The 15,906-nt window shown below is 35.4% G+C and overlaps 1 protein-coding gene across 1 annotated transcript in view; it reads left to right on the top strand.

Moving 5' to 3' along the window:
* Positions 1 to 15,906, top strand: part of LOC121474207 (transmembrane protease serine 11C-like) — a 54,647-nt gene that overhangs the window by 14,107 nt on the left and 24,634 nt on the right. The window contains exons 3-5 of the mRNA XM_041727115.1: positions 423 to 541; positions 9,066 to 9,133; positions 12,187 to 12,350. Of these exons, the coding sequence (XP_041583049.1) occupies positions 423 to 541; positions 9,066 to 9,133; positions 12,187 to 12,350 (351 nt within the window). The remainder of the gene's footprint in view (positions 1 to 422; positions 542 to 9,065; positions 9,134 to 12,186; positions 12,351 to 15,906) is intronic.

Here is a 15,906-nt window from a genome sequence, read left to right as displayed (position 1 = left end):
CGGGTGAGTTTATAATTTAATAAACATTGCTCTGTCAAAGTCAGTTTAACAATCACTAGGAATAGGGGATCCCTGGGTGGCACAGGGGTTTGGCGCCTGCCTTTGGCCCAGGGCATGATACTGGAGACCCGGGATCGAATCCCACGTCGGGCTCCCAGTGTATGGAGCCTGCTTCTCCCTCTGTCTATGTCTCTGCTTCTCTCTCTCTCTCTCTCTCTCTCTCTCTGTGTGTGTGTGTGTGTGTGTGTGTGTGTGTGACTATCATAAATTAAAAAAAATCACTAGGAATAAAGACTATTGAAATGTTGAGTTATCTGCAATTTCATTAGAATTTTATATTTCACATGATCCTCTTAAGAATGAAAATAGTCACAAAATGAATGAATTGATAACTGTTTTTTTTTCTTTTCCCTCCTTTCCAGAGAAGACGCCTTTCTACCACCACATCAGCTTTAAAGTCAATAACATTGACTATGACAGCAAATTTGAAAAACCGTATTCACAAGAATATATGGATCTAAACAAAAAGATAGTGTCTTTGGTAAGTTGACATTTTTTTTCTGTGCATAGCCCTTTTAAATGTTATGTTTCTAGAAGTGCCAGAAACTCAACAATCACCTTTCAAGTTCTCGATTAAGATAGTCAGCACTTTCAGAAAGTTAGTTAGAAAACATGACCAGGAAAAAAAAATGCAAGAGGGACATATCTAAATATGAGAGAACACCTAAGAAATGCCTGTCACATTACAGACATGAATATTTCTAATGCATTAATAAATTAAATAAATAAAATATATCCTACCTCCAAGATACCTGATGAAAGTCATGCAGTTTCTGTTCCTAAACTAAGGAGTCCTTCAAGGAAGAAGAATGTCCAATGTAGAAAAGGACATATTGCCCAAAATAAAGATCTTTATCAAGTTTTAAATGTCTACTTAAGAGTGTGCTTTAAGTTCACCTTTAGCAGACTAAAAACCTAATGAAAAGTCTTGACTGCCCCTTAGACATAATCTTCCTTTATTGTAGATATACTCTAATTAGCTCAAGTAACTTTACCAACCAAACTAAATCCTGCTGAGAGCAGTGGTGGCATCATCCATCTTCCATTTCCTTGAGCAGATTCCTAACAGGACAACTTCAGATCCAGGTCGATCGGATTAAAGCTTATAGTCTTTCCATCATATCCCTCTATCTCCAAGTTTATAATAAATTCAGTCTTTAAAAATCATGGTATGCTAAAAGTAGCATATAGAAAATGGAGGAAGACAATCCCCACCTTTAGTTTAGTTTTATGATAAAAAGGAAATGACAAGGGAGCTAGGGAACACAATGGTTAAGAACAGGCCTTGGACCCAGAGTCCTTGTTCAATTCTAAGTTTAGCCATTTACCAGCTATATAACCTTAAGCTATATATATATATCTATATCATAGGATTGTAGTAAGCATCACATAAGATGAAATATGTCATAATCTTAGCAAAAGTCCTGTTATTCTGTAATCCCTTAAAATATAATAGCCTAAAAATATCTAAAACAAGAGCATCATTAACATTCTTAATAAATCATAAACATAATAGTTAATATATAACTTCAAAATAATTCCAAATATACCCAAACTAAGAAAATCATCTTTTCATCTATAAATTTAGATCAATTCATTCAAATGAATTAACCAATGTTTACCTCAAAATTAATATTCTAAAATGATTGGTTTTATCAATTATCACATCGTATTGGTCAATTAGCACCAATCCTGACACCTAGTTCCAGGCTCCTTTAGCAGTCCTCATTCCCAGTTTTAACACAACTATATTAAAACAGCTACCAGGTATTTCTCATACTTTTTCCTCTACATGTGTTAAAGTCCTGCTTTTACATGCCTGTTTTCACTTATGATGCTCTGTGTGTTATGATTATCACCATGTCCACAGCATTCATAAGTACAAGTATTTATAAGTACTCCTTTGGTATACGATCACCAAATGGAGTTGTGAATCATTCATGAAACTTGCCTATTAATCATTATTATAATACACTGTTCTTCTTCTGGTTTCCATTAAATAATTCTTATGATGACTGACTCTAAAAAGAAGAAATAAACTGGATAAAGAAAGATGCTGCTTTTAACTACACAGGTTAGGCCTTCATAGGGAACATTTTCATATTTTAGACATGTGGTTTTCCAGTGGGCAACTCAAGAAGAAATCTCTATGCCATTTCTTATTTTTTGTAGCTCTACAGCAGATATGATGCTCAATTACAGTGAATAGAAATTCTAAAAATTCAAGTGAAATGAGACCTTAACAATAATAATTAGCTTTATTAATGATCAGTACTGCTCTAAGTACTTTGTATGTTATTTTTTTTTAATCCTTACAATATTCCCATTTTCCATAGGAGGAGACTAAGGTCCTAAAAGGTTAACTTACTCAGGGTCACACTGAAAGTTTGCTTCCACCTTCTTTATGATTTTTCTGTCCTATGCAAAAGACCATGCAAATGTAAAATCTTGAGCGCATTTCGGATTACATCAATTTCACATGGCCAGTCAAATATTGAAAAATGTTTAAACAAACTCTATATGGTTTTCACATATAATGCATTGTATTATAGATGACCAAAATTATATCTGATATGGATAGAGTATTAAAATTACCCATACCAAACAAGCCAGTCAAGCTCATATATCAAACCACTTATCACAGTGTCCAAGAGCAGGAGGCATCTTTGGTCACTACATAACCAGGTCATCTGTCAAATAAATTTTCCACTGAGTTAACCTGAACCTGATATAGGCATATGCACCTTTATGCATATTCTTTTTTTGGGGCAGCCTTTCAAATGACAGGTTATCTATAGAATTAATCAGGATTAGAAAAATATAATTTTTAAAGGTAATAAAATGAAGGGTAACATTAAGGACTCCTGTTCCATCCAATATAGGTTAACAATATTTTAGTTTGAGTAAAAATTGTCAGTGTTCATGCAATTTTATGCCCCTGAAAACATATCAGAAAACCAAAATACCAGCAATGGTCCTAAATTCCATATTACCATACTCTCTAAGCTATTTTTAAAACAAAATAATATCTAATGTATTAAATGATTGTACACTAAGTCTTCAGCCATGAAGAAATTAAGAAGATGCAGGGTTTACAAAAAAAAATGTAACCAACATTACAGAGCTATTATTCATATTTCAAATGATATAAATATAACTAACAAAATTACTGATGTGCTAGTTTTCTTTTCTACAGTTGAGAAACAAGAATAGAAGAATGAAATACTGGATATTCGGGATGTCTGTAGTCATAGGGGGAGGGTGGTTACTGTTAAAAGGCAGAAAGAACCATAGACCCAACTTTCACTACACATCTGAGAGCACCTATCTAGCAAACGTTCTATCTCTATGGCATCCATTTTTTGGTGTATCTGTCATGTGGAAGTAGTATTTTCCTGCCATTATAACAACACGTCATCTTATAATCCTTTGTTATACATTTAACAGCATAATTTAATAATATAACAATACCACCAAAAACATTTTCCTATATATTTGTGAACCAATTTGAAAGACAGAATTTTAAATATGTGGATGATTTGTATAAATATTAATTAAAAATGAATGTTAAACAATGCCAAACTGTTACTATGCTAAAATTAGATAAATCAGAACTGGAACTGGAAATTTTTAGAAAAGTGCCTCCAATTGCTTTCTAGAAATATTTTCTTCTCCTTTTTGTGACATAGTTATTTTTATTGATCTTCAGAAAATCTACGTTAGTCTGAAAGTTTTCATAGACAGTTCCTTACACACAATTTTATAAAACTTATTTGTTTTCCTCAGCAGTATCTCATCGAAATCCCTCCAAGTCAATATAAAGGTATAATCTATTCTTGTCAATGAATGCATACTATTCTTTGGTGTAGATGTAGCATAATATACTTCACCCTCCCCCTACTTACAGGCATTTATTTTGTTTCTAGGTTTTGACTAATATAACCAACATTGCAAAACAAATCCTCTTACATGCAACCATATACTTACACATATTTGATAGGTGTATAGACTAAGATTTCTTCATCAAATGACTATTTTAAGAAATGTTGCCAGATTGTTTTCTAAAGTTGAAATAATTCACACATCTACCAGTCACATATTTGCTTACTCTTCACATCTACACCAGCAACAGGTGCAAAAAATACACTTTTTACTTTGTATTAATCTGATAAATGTATATCATTGTTACTTTAATTCGAATTTCACTGACCAGTAGTGAGATTGAAGGTCTATTTCTCTGCATGGTGGCCATTTGGACTTTCTCATGTGTGAATTTCCCATTCACATCCTTTGCCTCATTATTCCAGTAGTCTTATCCTTGCCAATTTGTAAAAATCTCTGTAAATTACAGATGTTAATACTCCTATTTGCATGAAAATATCTTTCCAAATGTGCTTTTTACATGTCACTGTTTAGATGGTCTTATGTCTACTTTATTATTTTTTTCATTTCAAACAATAAGCTTCATTTTTGCAAATATATTCTCCCATTCTGTAGGTTGTCTTTTAGTTTTGTTGACTGTTTCTTTTGCTGTGCAGAAGCTTTTTATTTTGATTAAGTCCCAATAATTCATTTTTGCTTTTATTTCTCTTGCCTTCATGGATGTATCTTGCAAGAGGTTGCTGTGGCCAAGTTCAAAAAGGGTGTTGCCTGTGTTCTCCTCTAGGATTTTGATGGATTCTTGTCTCACATTTAGATCTTTCATCCATTTTGAGTTTATCTTTGTGTATGGTGTAAGAGAATGGTCTAGTTTCATTCTTCTAATGTAGATGTCCAATTTTCCCAGCACCTTTTATTGAAGAGACTGTCTTTTTCCAGTCTTTCCTGCTTTGTCGAATATTAGTTGACCATAAAGTTGAGGGTCCATTTCTGAATTCTCTATTCTGTTCCACTGATCTATGTGTCTGTTTTTGTGCCAGTACCACACTGTCTTGATGTCCACAGCTTTGTAGTACAACCTGAAATCTGGCATTGTGATGCCCCCAGCTCTGGTTTTCTTTTTTAATATTCCCCTGGCTATTTGGGGTCTTTTCTGATTCCACACAAATTTTTTATAAATTTATTTTTTATTGGTATTCAACACAAATCTTAAGATGATTTATTCCAACTCTCTGAAGAAAGTCCATGGTATTTTGATAGGGATTGCATTGAACATGTACATTGCCCTGGGTAGCATAGACATTTTCACAATATTAATTCTTCCAATCCATGAGCATGGAATATTTTTCCATCTCTTTGTGTCTTCCTCAATTTCTTTCAGAAGTGTTCTGTAGTTTTTAGGGTATAGATCTTTTACGTCTTTGCTTAGGTTTATTCCTAGGTATCTTATGCTTTTCAGTGCAATTGTAAATGGGATTGACTCCTTAATTTCTCTTTCTTCAGTCTCAGTGTATAGAAATGACACTGATTTCTGGGCATTGATTTTGTATCCTGGCACACTGTCAAATTGCTGTATGAGTTCTAGCAATATTGGGGTGGAGGCTTTTGGGTTTTCTATGTACAGTATCATGTCATCCGCAAAGCGGAAGAGTTTGACTTCTTCTTTGCCAATTTGAATGCCTTTTATTTCTTTTTGTTGCCTGATTGCTGAGGCTAGGACTTCTGGAACTATGTTGAATAGCCGTGGTGAGAGTGGACATCCCTGTCATGTTCCTGATCATAGGGGAAAGGCTCCCATTCTCTTTCCCCATTGAGAATGATATTTGCTGTGGGCTTTTCGTAGATGGCTTTTAAGATGCTGAGGAATGTTTCCTCTATCCCTACACTCTGAAGAGTTTTGATCAGGAATGGATGCTGTATTTTGTCAAATGCTTTCTCTGCATCTATTGAGAAGATCATATCAGATAAAGGGCTAGTATCCAAGATCTATAAAGAACTTATTAAACTCAACAACAAAGAAACAAACAATCCAATCATGAAATGGGCAAAAGACATGAACAGAAATTTCACAGAGGAAGACATTGGCATGGCCAACAAGCACATGAGAAAATGTTCCATATCACTTGTCATCAGGGAAATACAAGTCAAAACCACATTGAGATGCCACCTCACAAGAGTGAGAATGGTGAAAATTAACAAGACAGGAAACAATAAATGTTGGAGAGGATGTGGAGAAAGGGGACCCCTCTTGCACTGTTGGTGGGAATGTGAACTGATGCAGCCAGTTCTGGAAATGGCTGTGTGGAAAACTCTGGAAAACTGTGTGGAGGTTCCTCAAAGAGTTAAAAATAGATCTGCCCTATGACCCAGCAATTGCACTGCTGGGGATTTACCCCAAAGATACAGATCCAGTGAAATGCCAGAACACCTTCACCCTGATGTTTATAGCAGCAATGTCCACAGTAGCCAAACTGTGGAAGGAGCCTCGGTGTCCATCGAAAGATGATGGATAAAGAAGCTGTGGTTTATGTATACAATGGAATATTCCTCAGCCATTAGAAACGACAAATACCCACCATTTGCTTCGACATGGAGGGAACTGGAAGGTATTATGCTGAGTGAAATAAGTCAATTGGAAAAGAACAAACATTATATGGTCTCATTCATTTGGGGAATATAAAAATTAGTGAAAGGGAATAAAGGGAAAGGAGAGAAAATGAGTGGAAATATCAGTGAGGGTGACAAAACATAAGAGACACCTAACTCTGGGATATGAACAAGGGGTAGTGGAAAGGGAGGTGGGCGGAGGATTGGGGGGACTGGGTGATGGGCACTGAGGGGGGCACTTGGCGGGATGAGCGCTGGGTGTTATGCTAAATGTTGGCAAATTGAACTCCAGTAAAAAAAATTAAAAATGAGCTTCATTTTTTAATGAAATTATAGTCCTACTATAATATAAAAATTATATAATTATTATAGTCCTAATATAATTAATTACTCAGTATAAATATTGTATACTGTTTTTTAAAACTTTTTTTTTCAAATTTTCGCTTAAATTCTAGTTAGTTAACATATAGTGTAATATTGGTTTGAGGAGTAGAATATAGTGATTCATCACTAACGTATAACAACCAGTGCTCAAAACAAGTGCCCTCCTTAATACTGATCGTACGTTTAAGCCATCCTTCCACCCACCTCTCCTCCATCAATCCTCAGGTTTTTTCTCTATAGTTAAGAGTCTCTGATGGTTTGCTTCTCTCTTTTTTCCTCCTTCTCTTATCTTCATCTATTTTGTTTCTTAAATTCACATGAGTGAAATCATACCGTATTTGTCTTTCTCTGACTAACATAGTAGCATAATGCACTGTAGCTCCATCCATGTTGTTGCAAATAGCAAGATTTTATTCTTTTGGTGGCTGACTAATATTGCACAGTATATATATACCACATCTTCTTTATCCATTTATCAATTGATGGACACTTGGGCTCTTTCCACAATTTGGCTATTGTTGATAATACTACTATCAACATCAGGGTGCAGGTGCCCCTTCAAATCAGTATTTTTGATTTTCTAAATTTTCTGTTTTGATTGAGATGGTTTCATCGCTTCTTGGCCTTTTGGCTAAGTTCAAATGATTGAAATGGTTTGCACAGTTCCTAAAAGAAGTGTATTCCATTTCCTAGGAAGTTTTTGCACCCCACTTTTAAGTCTTTATCCATATTGAAGTAGTTTAGGTTAAGGTGACCTGATACCACTTATTAAATAATCCAGCCTATCCCAATAATTAAAATGCCATCCTTGTTATATAACATAAATGTTATATTCTAGGATATACTTTTGGATTCCATTACTGGGTTTCAATTAATGGGATAGTATTTCCTTCCCACAGCTTCATCTCCAACAATCTTTCATTGCTTTATTTACACATATGATCCTTTTAAATAACAGATACTGGGATGCCTGGGTGGCTCAGTGGTTGAGCATCTGCCTTCAGTTCAGGTCGTGATCCAGGGGTCCTGGGATCGAGTCCTGCATCAGATTCCCCACAGGGAGCCTGTTTCTGCCTGTGTTTCTGTGTCTCTCATGAATAAATGAATAAAATCTTTATAAAAAATAACTAAATAAATAAATAAATAACAGATACCGAGGTTTTGTTTTCAAATGCAACCTGATAGATTACCTATTCCCATCAATTGTAACAAGTAGGATACTTGATTTTATTTCTGCAGTTTCCTTTAAGTAAATAATTTATTTTACGTTTTTGCTTTCTTTTCCTTATTTATGGCTGGCTTAAATTGTTTTTCATTGTATTTTTTCTTCTTGGAAATTTCAACATACTTAGTTATTAGTTATTTTTTCTGGAACTCAAAATTGGATGCATTTATTTTTCCACTAGTATTACAGAAATTATTAGCCCCATCAAATGTTAGTTATTTCTCTTACCTAAGCCCTAACCTTAGAAGAGGCTTTTAATGACTGTCACTTCTGTCCTCTCCTCTTCTCATTCTTTACTCTTGAAAAGGCTTTTTAACGTTTTTATTTCCTCTTCCCTCCCCCACTTCTATTTCTAGTGATTAGGTTTTGCTGAGATAGTATCTGATGCTCTAAACTCTTACTAGGTAGGATGTTTCTTAAAGTAGGTTGCTTCCACTGCAAGCATTGAAATTATATATTCATTGCATTGAACACACCCCCTCCTCAGGTTTCATTGTTCACCACTATTTCCTCTCTGCATTTTTTCCTCTATTGAGATTTGAATTCTGATTTTTATCTTGCTTTAGAGTTCTTAATCCTGTATTTTTCTCAGTGGGCATATGTGAATAATGATTTTTAATTCAGAACCATTTTCTCTCACTGTTTATTATTTTTCCCCTATCTCTTTTTTCTCTTCTCAAACTTCGAAATATTCAATGATATTAAGGGTTTCTTTAATTCTTAGGATGCCAGTAGTAATAAAATAAAGCCGGTTTAGCCATTTAATGATAACTGGTGAAGCTGAATGATGGGTTCATGGGGTTCACCATACTCTTTCTTTTGCCATTGTGTATATTTGGAGTTCTCCACAATGAAAAATTAAAAGTTAAAAAAAAAACCATAAGTCACCATTCATTTTACTTTTGAACAGATAAATGAAACATTTCATGGATCCAAACTGAGAAGACAGTATGTTAAATCTCATGTTGTCCAAGTAAGGTATGTAAAATCACCCAAGAAGCACAGAGCAGAAAATTCTGTTCACTTCATGCCTCATCTTCACTTGGTATAAATTCAAAGGATGAAATAAATTTTAGTTTGAGGCTTCAAAAGCACTAGCATTTTCAAATGTAAAAAAAAAAAAAAAGATATTCAAGATCTTTTGGAAAATTATTTAACCAGAACCAATTCTGATTGATTATGAGTTTCAGGTAAAGGTTGCATGGGTTTGTTTTTTATTTGAAGGCACAAGGTCACAAGACAAATATAAAGTTTTGGTTTTTATTTGAAGGCACAAGGTCAGAAGACAAATATAAAGTCAGGAGATTATTTCAATATAGGAAAAAAATGGAGAAGATAAGAAAGCCATATACAGAATATCTGGTCTGGGGGGAGCAAACTAATAGGTAGCCAAATCTAGCTTAAAGACTCGTGGATTAAATGTAAAGGTTGGGGGGTGCCTGGGTGGCTCAGTCAAACATCTGCCTTTAGCTCAGGTCATGATCTCAGGGTCATGGAATTGAGCCCCATATTGGCCTCCCCACTCAGTGGGGAGTCTGCTTCCCCCTTTCGCCTGCCTCTCCTCCCCAAGCTTGTGCTTGCTCTTTCACTATCTCAAATAAATAAATAAAATCTAAAAATTAATTAATTAATTAATTAATTAATGTAGAAGTTGGGAAATATTACATAAAAGACATAATTCTCAGAATGTGTTGAAAAGTAAAAAGATCTGGCAATACAAGACCCAAATCCCCAAGTGGTAACAGTATTAAGTCTGACTTGGTCAAGGCCTTTGTACTTGCTATTCCTTCTTTCTGGGATTTTTCTCCCTCAGTTCTCACGACTCACTCCTTGTCATTGGGACCTCACTTCAAAGAGGCCTTCACTGAAGGAGGGAAACTGAGTGGGGAAAAATTAGAGAGGAAGACAAGCCATGAGAGACTCCTAACTCTGGGAAACAAACAAAGGGTTGTGGAAGGAGAGGTGGGTGAGGGTTTGGGGTAACTGGGTGATGGGCACTGAGGAGGGCACTTGATGGGATGAGCATGGGGTGTTATACTATATGTTGGCAAATTAAATTTAAACAAACGTTTGAAAAAAAAAGAATCCTTCCCTGAAGCTGTCTATAATATTGCCACCTCCAACCTTCAAGTCATTGCTGTCTTCTTCATAGAACACACATTGAAGGTTATTTTATACCTTCATTTTCTTGTTTATCTGTTTCTCTTACTAGCATGAGAGCAGGCACCTTGGGCTCTTATATGCTGGTAGTGGATGTAGCTCTGGTACCTAGAATGCTGTCTGCTATATTGCCTGGACTAATACACATTTGTTAAGTGAATGACTGACTGAATGGCTGAACTGAAACTTCAAGAATGGAAAGGAAAACTGCCAATGGAAAAGAATTAGATGCATTTGTCATATAAAACTAAAGATTATTTTATGAGTCAAGAGAAGGTAATATTAAAATAACTTTTAGTTCATGATTTCAGTGTAAAAGAGGGTCATATGATTCTGATGATGTCAGATTAAGAATCCATATGTTGTATTTAGTTTATTTTTAGATTGTTATCCCATCCAGGAGAAAAGTTCAGAGTGACATCTATGGTTTGACAAAATCTTTAAAATCAACAGAGCAATACAATATGCCTTGTCTATTCCATGAGAAGTAAAGGGTTTGTCTCTATAAATAACATAAGAAAATACTAGCATTGCACCTGCGTAAAAGCAGAAGAGGTGAGAATACTTAGTAAATTGACATATAACTACTAAATGCTGAGTACGGTACCTAGGAAATAAAAAGAATACATGTATAGTGCTTAGAGGAGGAGCATCTGGTGTACGTATGTCCTAAAACATAAAATAATAAAAGGTTATATAAAACTTAGCTAATCCATTACCTAGAATTACCCTGGAAAAATATTATTAAAATAATAAAGCTTTGCAATTACTTAGAAAATCTTGGATCTTAGCCATGGCTTCTGTTTTTGTTCACGGGTATTATGAAGGTTTGCAAGTGGATGTTTTCAAGATCTCTCTTGAGTCACATACTCAGAGGTTGTTGTGGATTTTCAGATGCATAAATATAGAGAAATGCCTGGGAAGAAGGGAGGAAGTACAGAAACATAGAATAGAGCAGAATAGATATCTCATCAAGTCAGAAATAGTTAACCCCTCTTAAAATTTCTGGATAGTACACTTGAATCTTCAAGTCAGAATTACAAATAAAATAAATCCAGTCTAAGGTGTTTGCTCAGTCATGATTTCCAACAGATGAGAGAGAAACTGGCCCACTCTTGCAAACTGTGCCTCCACCAAAACAAAAATAAAAACAAAAAACAAAAACCAGGGGATGCCTGGGTAGCTCAGCAGTTGAGCATCTGCCTTAGGCTCAGGGCATGATCCCTGAATCCTGGGATCGAGTCCCACATCAGGCTCCCTGAGAGGAGCCTGCTTCTCCCTCTGCCTGTGTCTCTGCCTCTCTCTGTATTTCTCATGAATAAATAAATAAAATCTTTAAAAGCAAAACAAATGAAAACACACACATACACACAAGAAAACCAAGATAATAAATGATTCTTTCATTTCACCTGTTAAGTTTCATTCTGTTATGTGCTATTGGCCCTATGCTCTTAGAGACATCATGGATTTATTATACATAGATATACTTATACTAATAAATTTTTTGCACAGCACTGACATTTACAAAATACCTCCATGTACATTAATTTATATGGTGTGTACAATAACCCAGTAAATAATATTATCCCCATTACAGAGATGAAGAAATTTGCTGAAGTACAAAGAATGCCAACCACCTGCTGTAGTCAAGGAGTTAGCAGATGGTGAATCTAGAATACAAACACAGCTCCTCTGAGTCTAAATCACACTCTCTTTACTGTTCACCATGGACATAAAGTGCCATTTCTACCCCCCGAGAGTGGAATAGCTGCCAGGAGCTCTGCTTAGCAAAATTATAAAATGACTCCATTAAGAATGATCAAGGCTCCAGTAATAAAATTATAATTTATTTGTCTGTTTCTATTCTGCAGCCGAGCCCAAGGGAAAGTGATAATACATGCTGTGCTGAAGTTTAAATCCTGTTTTAAAAATACTGCAGCAAAATTTCGAGATAGGATTGAAACCACTTTATATCAGAAGCTAAAAGGCAAAACTGGGTCTTTATGTATAGATTCTTCTTCATTTAAATTTTCAGGTAAGTCTTTTTGTGTATGGTATAGAGTGATTTTCAAGTTTTAATTTTAATATAGTGTTTTTTGTAAAAATTAAAAACAACACTTCCTTCTTAAATATGATTTAATATACATTGATTACTGCTTTTAACCACTGTTAAAGTAATCAGGGTCTATGTTTTAATCAATGTCTTGATATAATACCATTCTTGTACTCCTGGAATTAAACTTTACTTGATGATAGAGTTTAAAAAAAAAAAGTAGTCAGGGACCCAAATAACATTTCTTTGCAAAACAAGGCAGCCATAAACTCTTAATGGCTTGTTCTGTGGGTTGTGATTTCTCCCTGAGTTCTTTTGGCTATTTCAAGAATCTAGGCTCCTAGATTCTTCCAGAAATGAGTTTGAAATGAGTTTGAATTTGAATGAGTTTGAATCTCTTTATTTTCAAGCCTACTTCCTCATAGGCTTTTAATGGACTTTCTCTCTCTCTCACTCATAAGTACAATCTAATTCTTTTTTTATTTTTTTTAATTCCAGTATAGCTAACATACAGCGTTATATTAGTTTCAGGTGTACAATTATACAATCTAATTCTTATTCTTGGTCACCTAACAATATTGTGAAAGACAGCTTCTAAAAGGTAGAGACAAATGTCCCTTCATGCCCAGGATAATGAGTGTCTCTCTGGTATAGCCAATGCTTGGCACAGCTAAGCTTGGCCATCAATTCTCTGCTATCACATGTTTGACCAAGGCAGAAAAGTATCCCTGACCCTATAGGAAAGACTAAAAGGATGAAATGTTTGTGAAAAAAATAAATCTAGGCCAAGGGTTCATTTGCATAGAACATCAAACGGATCAAAAGCAAAACCTGAACATGCTTCCCCTGGATAAGAAACCATTAGGTTATTGAAATGTGACTCTTCTCAGGTTTAGATGCTTTCTCTTAGAACCTTCCTTCTCACACAGCTTATCCTATGTGTGGTGACCTCAAAAGAACACAGAGAAATAGAGCAGATCTGCAATTTATAGAGAATTTGCCACCAAAGATATATTCTTAAAAATTCATCTGCTAAAAACATGAATTCATATGTAAAGAAACAGCATTAGATTTCCACTATTTTCTTCAGTAATTCTATTTATTACAATGCCACCCTACTATTTTAGGAAGGGTGTCACTTAACAGTGACTGTTAAGTGTAATACACTTAAGTACAGATGGTGCTTTGGTATTGTCTTGGCCTCTACTTGTTGCTTAGAAACCCCCTCTTCTTCCTCTTTCATCCTTCATCAGAAGTTAGATGCCTTGTGAAACCAGGGGTTCGCAGGTAGAGTACCAAACCCAGCAGCCAACTGTACTGGTTCTGCAAAACCACAATGAAATGAGTTAACACAAAACTCACATTTAAGACAGCTCTTAGTTAGGTGATTATGAATCTTCATTGGTCACCACGTAAACATGTCTCTGGTTTAGGGATTTATGAAAACCTTAGTTAGATAATCAAGGTTGTTGTCACAAGGTTGCTGCTATCTTATTGACAGTCTGACCTTATGTTTTCTGGTTAGTTTAGTTGCTTAGAGCCTGCTCCTAAGTATGTCAATATTGCTGAATTTTATTTTTATACAAGCTGCTTAACAAAGAGGAAGAAGTCACTACTTCCCACAGCTGTGGCTTGGACACCACTGGCCTTCTCTACTAGTTACAACATGGCTAAATACAGAACTAAGGTTCCTATATTATTATGTCTAGAAAGAGAAGATACAAAATAGTGGTTAAGACCTGCTGAGATTTTTTTAAAGATTTTTTTTTTATTTATCTATTCATGAGAGTCACACAGAGAGAGGTTGAGACACAGGCAGAGGGAGAGGCAGGCTCCATGCAGAGAGCCCAATGCGGACCCGGATCCAGGGTCTCCATGATCACACCCCGGGCCGAAGGTAGCACTAAACCGCTAAGCCACCAGAGCTGCCAGACCTGCTGAGATTTTAATCCCAGGTCCACTGTATATCAACTGTGTGACTTTGGAAAAATTGCTTAACATTTCTGCACCTCAGTCTAAACACTTCATCATGGTGATGGCAAGAATAAAAAATAATGCATACGGCTGCTGTATTTCAAAGACCTCATGCACTTTAAAAAACAGGACTAGGGTAAAGTAATATTAATTAGTTTTCAGAGAAAAAAAACAGTAAAAATGTATGTCCTATGGATTATATATTTGCAAGTCAACTTTATATATGTGTATATGCTATTATTTTTATCAGTAGGCCGCCCAAATCTTCTCCCCCAAACTTAGACTTCACTATGGATGAGGAGTCAGAAACTTCACTATGGATGTGGGGGGGAGGGGGGGTCATTGTCCTTTTCCCAAGTACTTTCCCCACACTTCAAAGTACTAGTGCAGTAGGGGCAACTCCATATCCCCCTACCCCTAAACCCCCACCAAAAACAAATTACTTCATCTGACAGAGCTTTAACTTTTTCACCTTTTTTTTTTAATTTTTATTTATTTATGATAGTCACAGAGAGAGAGAGAGAGAGAGAGGCAGAGACATAGGCGGAGGGAGAAGCAGGCTCCATGCACCCGGAGCCTGATGTGGGATTCGATCCCGGGTCTCCAGGATCACGCCCTGGGCCAAAGGCAGGCGCCAAACCGCTGCGCCACCCAGGGATCCCACTTTTTCACCTTTATAAAGGAGATCATGATTGATATACTTTATAGTAGAAGTGTTTTTTCTGAAAAAAAAGAAAAATGAACACACACATCTAAAGCCCTTAGTGCAGTGTCTAACGTAGAGACCAAAAAAACAGTAACCAAGATAGATTTTCTTCTATATATATACTTTGTAAGAGTATTTTGCCAGAGATCATGGTTATTCTTCTGGTAACTGTATTCTTGAATATTCACTGCACACCAATGGAATCTTAGGGAACATATCTATGTGCCTTTGATATATAGATTCAAGGCAGGGCAATAGCCCAATGTAAAAATGTTACAAGCCCCAAGGATGAAGTACATCAGTGGTAGTTGAATCAAGGGATGAAAAGTACTGTTTTTGCAGAAATAATAAGTTAATCAACTTAAGTGCCCATCAATGTTTCAGTACTTGATAATTACACCTACCCCAGGAAAACTGCTTTATGTAATTCTTAGTAATAATACTAAATAATTATTGGCTTAATTTATTTTTTCATTTATCAAATAAATACTGACTGAATACTGACTTTGGGCCAGGAAATTTGGATAAAATTCTCACTTCCCATTTTTTGCTTATGCTAATAGGAAATTCATTTCTTTTTCTTATGCACATACCAAATGATATTGGAATGAGTATCTAAAAAGGATATTGGCTGATTTTTTTAAAAAAAATAGTTTGCCATCTATCATCATGACTAAAAGGATAAATCTCACAGGATTTCCACTTAGAATTTGAATTCTCTATAACTGTCATGCAGGTTAAGTTATTTATTCCAGATCAGTGGCAAAATCAGGAATAGTGAAAATGGGTTACTGATTTCTGGTCCAAATTAAATTCATGAAAAGTGCATTATTTATTGCACTGTGGGCATTTAGAAGA

This window comes from Vulpes lagopus, chromosome 12, assembly GCF_018345385.1.
Source record: "Vulpes lagopus strain Blue_001 chromosome 12, ASM1834538v1, whole genome shotgun sequence".
Taxonomy (NCBI): domain Eukaryota; kingdom Metazoa; phylum Chordata; class Mammalia; order Carnivora; family Canidae; genus Vulpes; species Vulpes lagopus.
Note: the sequence above shows the minus strand (reverse complement) of the source record. Positions and strands in the feature narration are given on the sequence as shown.